This window comes from Furipterus horrens, unplaced genomic scaffold (genome assembly GCF_987537825.1).
Source record: "Furipterus horrens unplaced genomic scaffold, mFurHor1.1.pri manual_scaffold_3, whole genome shotgun sequence".
In the NCBI taxonomy this organism is placed as follows: domain Eukaryota; kingdom Metazoa; phylum Chordata; class Mammalia; order Chiroptera; family Furipteridae; genus Furipterus; species Furipterus horrens.
Genome location: NW_028327173.1, coordinates 140,253,005 through 140,258,429, shown reverse-complemented (window position 1 = coordinate 140,258,429; position 5,425 = coordinate 140,253,005). Strand labels below are relative to the sequence as shown.

Genomic DNA, 5,425 nt, shown 5'->3' with positions numbered 1-5,425 from the left:
TTTCATCCTGGTTTTGAGAACTGGCTTCTGAATTTCAAGATTGATGGGTTCTTTGTTTGTTTCTTTCTCTCTCTTTTTATTTTCTTTTGGTTTTTTATTGGTGTTTATTATTCCCATGCATGTCTTTTTATAATTTTATTATTTATTATATTTTTATTTATTCTTTATTGTATTTTTTCCATTACCAATTAATCCCTTTATGCTTTCTCCATCCAGCATTGGACAACATTGTGGAGATTGCTGGGGGCCCTTTGTTTCTAAATTTTATTTTCAACTTATAGTTTTATTACATTGCTATCAGAAAACATTTTGTGTAGTTTTATGTTGTGACACTGATGTTTTCTTTGAGAATTAATAAATAAAATTTTGTGATTGTTCATGTATACTTAAGAAAGTATATTTTGTGTACTAAATACACAAAAGATAAAGAGAAAGAAATCAAAGCAAAACACTACAAAAATCATCAAGTCACAAAGACAACAAGAGAAGAAGAAAGGAAATGAAACTATGAAACAGTCAGAAAACATTGAATAAAATGGGAATAGTATTCACCTATTCAATGTAAAAGAATAAAATTATCCAATCAAAAGACACAGAGTGACTGAATGAATTAAAAAACCACTAGACTGTTAATATTTTTGTCTTAAGCACCTTTAGCATCTCTTCAAATTCACTGTGTAAACTTGGACATGTCATTCAAAATCTCTGAGTTTGTTATTAAAATGAGTCCACTGTATCAAAAGCTCTCCAAAAAAATTTCCAGAACTCTGAGTATGATTTTCACCTTATGTGAAAGAAATGTCCCAAATTAGGTTTCATTGGGGTTGAAAGAAGGAAAGAAAGAAGTATGTAAGAAGATGGGCATGGGGGAAGTATAGGGAATAAGATCCTCAAGTAGAAGGGAAAGAATAGATTAGCTCAGAAGCCTCTGGAGAAAGACTTAATCCTTATAACCCTGGGTTCACACAACTCTTCTAAATTTATGCTGACCTCATGGAATTCTTCCATTTTTTTCTTAAAGACACACAGTTGAATTATGTTGACTGGATTCTTACTAATAGAAACATCTCTATCAATAAAATGCTATAATTTGTTTAGTTCTGCTAATATATTCCACTTTTGTCATTCCATTTAACTTCATAACTACAAGAAACTATAGCAATTTGCAGGGCAAAGAAAAGAACAAATTTTCTTTTATTTGCATGTTCTCTTGTAGCATAAAATTTCTAAGAATAAAATCTATACAAGTTTTCTTCCTTCGTAAGCCACTTGCTAAGTTAAGAGTCATTTATGAAAGTGATCAGGGACAGGTGAAGATATCTAGAAATAGCCAGCTTAAAGTTTGAGTACTGAGACTAATTCTTATAGTTTCAGTAGAGAATTCTCAAAATAATCTTCTTGAGTTAAGGGTTATTGTCACAATTTCCTGGCTCAATTAGCTATTTTTGCTACCTCATTGAGTCTAAAAGTGAATTTTTTAAAGAATCATAGTAAAATAAGTAAGATAAAGTTGTAAAATCAAAATCTGAATGGGTTAACAAGACAATAATTATACTTTAGATTTTATAAAAGGGGAATAGCTTATGACATTGATGACCAGTTTTGGAAAAAAATACAGGAGAAATACCTTTATCAAAATTAAAGTCTTAGTTCTTATCACTTATCATTTTATTGGGCATCTTTAATAACCATGTAGAACTTAAAACTGAACTGAGTTTTCACAATTCATGTTTCTTCAGTTACTCACATCCAGGTGATTTCCAGTTGTGCTTCTTGACCACTAGACTTTCCAGGTTTTACTTGAAAGATGTCAATTATTTTCTTTGTCCTGAGCACCTAGCTTAAGAACAAGCATATTAGATAAGCTGAGATTTGAGTGGGGCACCTTCCTCTAGGTAATAAGTTCCTTCAAATACGTTTAGAATTGTAGATACTTTTTTAAAGTGAATCAAGAGATGTTTTAAGGAAGACTGCAAAGGCAACAAAAACTTGATGTTGGGGAAAATAGAACACGGGAAAATTTTACATAACATAAAATAACATTGTCCAAAACACATTGACAATCAAAGACTGAACAAATTCTCAAGAGTTGTTACAGAGTGTTGCTTTCCTATTATCTAACTTAAAGTACAGTTAAGATAAAAATTGTTTCTTTCTTGATGTTAATGTCTGCTGGTTTATCTAAACTTATATTTTATCCATTGGATCCACATAATTTCCATAAGAAATATTAATTTCCAGTGATACTTTTCATCACTATAAACATAGTGATAAATAAAGGGAAATCATATGTATGTACATGTATATATTTATATACACATTTAAAACTGAATAGTCATTGATGCTAACTGGAATTTAGGTTTGTAGGTTAGATTGAAATACATAACACTATATAACTAAAAAAATTGCTGTAACTCTATCTGAAAATTAAATCCTTTGATTTAATGCCTTTTTCCCTATAGACTTTTCAGTTTTTCAAAGGTAATAATGAAATTGTACACATTCCATAGTGTTTATGGTGGTGGTGAAGGTTCTTTTGGTTTATGACATTCATCTTATGCTCTTGTCAATAAAATCTGTCACATCTCCCTAGAACTTACAACTTGTCCAGTCAGTCTTCTCATTGCCACTTTCATATCTCTGTTTCTTAGTGTATAGATGGTAGGATTTAAGACAGGAGTGACAACAAAGTCCACAATGGAAAAAAATGTATCCAATGACTTGGTAGGGAAAGGCCACACATAGAGAAACATGCATGGAGTGAAAAATAAAACCACTACAGTGATGTGAGCTGACAGAGTAAAGAATGCTTTGGGCAAATCCTTTGAGGAATGTTTTCTGACAGTGACCAGGATAAAAATGTATGACATAATTAAGAAAAAGAAGGTTCCCATCGATATGAAGCCACTGTTGCCAGTGACCACAAATTCTACTCTATAAGTGTCCATGCATGCAAGTTTAATAACCCTAGGAAAATCACAATAAAAGCTCCCCACATAATTAGGGCCACAAAAAGGTAAATTTATGACAAAAACAAATTGAAACACAGCATGAATCACTCCAGTAGTCCAAGCAGCCACTATCAAAAGCACGCACATTTTGGGACTCATAATAGTTAGATAGTGGAGAGGTTTGCAGATTGCAGTGTACCTGTCATATGCCATGTCTATGAGCAGCACCATCTCCACTCCTCCCATGACATGAATAAAGAACATTTGTATCATACAATTGTGGAAAGAAATGATTTTACAATCACTTAAAAGGTCAGATATCATCCTAGGAACTGTGGTAGTTGAAAGGCCCAGGTCAATGAGTGATAGGTTGGCCAGTAGAATATACATGGGGGAATGGAAATGAGAATCAAAAATTACTGTGAACACAACGAAGAGGTTTCCCAGGATAATTCCCACATAGAATAAAGAAAAGAAAAAGAAAAGAAAGAACTGCATTCCCAAGGATTGTGCCAGTCCCAGTAACACAAATTCAGTTACCACAGAGCCATTTCCTAGGTCCACTGAATCATTAAGGGAAGACTCTGAAGTGACCTGAAGGAAAAGAAAAAAGCAATCAATTTTTAGGTACTGAAAATAATGTATTAAATGTTGATAATTTGAAATTGGTTAGTAAGGGGAACCAAGATGGCAGGGAAGCCAAGAGGCAGAGGATTTTATATTCCCCTCCTCTCAGAACCAAACTGAAATTACAACTAAAATATAGAGCAATTAACCTGAATAACCAACTGGGACTAGCTGAAGAGTAGTCTTATAACCAAGGATTTATAGAAGAAGCCACATCAAGACTGGTAGGAAGGATGGAGATGTGAAAAGGGCTGGCACCACACACATGGCTCCTATGGGCAGCTACTGAGATTCTGGAGAGTTCCTGCAAAGGGTCCCTTTGAGAAGCATGGGGTCTCCACAACACGCTGGGCTCCCCACCCAGAGCATCAGAGCCAGGATCAGGTATCCACATATTTGACTGAAAATCAGTGGGGATTTTGTTCCCTAGGGAGAGACAAGAGTCTACTAGAGATGCAAGCACTCTCTTACAGGGCAAGTGCACAAAATCTTGTTCACAGCTACTTACTCTGGGCTCCAGAAGAGGAGATGCAGAGCAGACTACAGTTGTGTGAGGAGAAACTGGGGTTTATGGCTCTGGGGAGAGAGCTGAAGAGAGCTAAAGGGAAAGTCACTAGAATCCCTGTACCTAGTCCGTAGCATAGACTGAAGATTGCATCTTTCTTGGGTGGAGCACTCTCCTCCTTATGCCATCAGCCTTGAGGAATGCAATAACCTCACCCACTGGACTCCCAGTTGCCCCACCCTGGGGAGTTTGCCCTGACTGAGGAGTCTTCTGTCTGTGCTGTACAGGTCTGGATACTTATAGACTCAGAGGGTGTCAGTGACTGAGTTGTGTGGCTTTGGAGCAGGGTGTCCTTTGCCCCACTTTCCCATAAACCTGACTGGTGCCGCCACCTCATGGGAGATCCATTTGCCCCACCCAAAATAAAAACTGCTAGAATGGATAAATAAATTCAGTAAGGTAACAGGGTACAAAAGAAATATTCAGAAGTCAGTTGCATTTTTATACACCAATAATGAACTATAAGAAAGGGAAATTAAGAAAACAATTTCATTTACAATTGTATCCAAAACACTAAAATACCTAGGAATAAATTTAACCAAAGTTGTAAAAGATGTGTACTCAGAAAATTATAAGACACTGAAGAGAGAAACAGAAGAAGATAAAAATAAGTGGAAGCATTATATCATATTCATGAATTGGAAGAATTAACATCATTAAAATGTCCATACTACCCAAAGCAACCTATGTATTCAATACAATTCCTATCAAGATACCAATGGTGCACTTCACAAAATTAGAATATTCCAAAAATTAATATGGAACCACAAAAGACCCCAAGTAGCCACAGTAATCTAGAGAAAGCAGAACAAAGTTAGAGGAATTATGCTACCTGATATCAAACTATGCTCCAAGGATACAGTAATCATGGCACTGACCATTGTGGCTCAGCTGTTTGAGTATAGTCCTGTGAAGTGAAAAGTCTGTGGTTTGATTGCAAGTCACGGTGTATCCAAGAGGCAACTGATCAATGTTTCTCTCTCACATTGATGTTTCTCTCCCCCTCTATTCCTTCCTGACCCTCTCTCTAAAACAGATAAACAAACAAACAAATAAAATCTTTTTAAGAAGCATGGCACCAGCTTAAAAACACATATAGATTGATGGAATAGAAGAGAGAGCTCAGAATAAAACACTTTATTGCCTTTATAGTTACTTAATATTTGACAAAGGAGGCAAGAGCATACAATGAAGTAAAGATAGTCTCTTCAATAAATTGTGTTGGGAAAATTGGACAAGATGACATGCAAATATACCATATGGAACAATAAACTCAAAATGG

General features: G+C 35.2%; 1 protein-coding gene across 1 annotated transcript; it reads right to left on the bottom strand.

Moving 5' to 3' along the window:
• Positions 1-2,579: 2,579 nt before the first annotated feature.
• LOC150016202 (olfactory receptor 4F6-like) lies at positions 2,580-5,024 on the bottom strand. Its single transcript, XM_090268332.1, has 2 exons — positions 5,004-5,024; positions 2,580-3,545 (listed from the first exon to the last, which is right to left on the bottom strand). The coding sequence occupies exons 1-2, from the start codon at positions 5,022-5,024 to the stop codon at positions 2,580-2,582; spliced, it is 987 nt and encodes a 328-aa protein (XP_090124458.1).
• Positions 5,025-5,425: the final 401 nt, after the last annotated feature.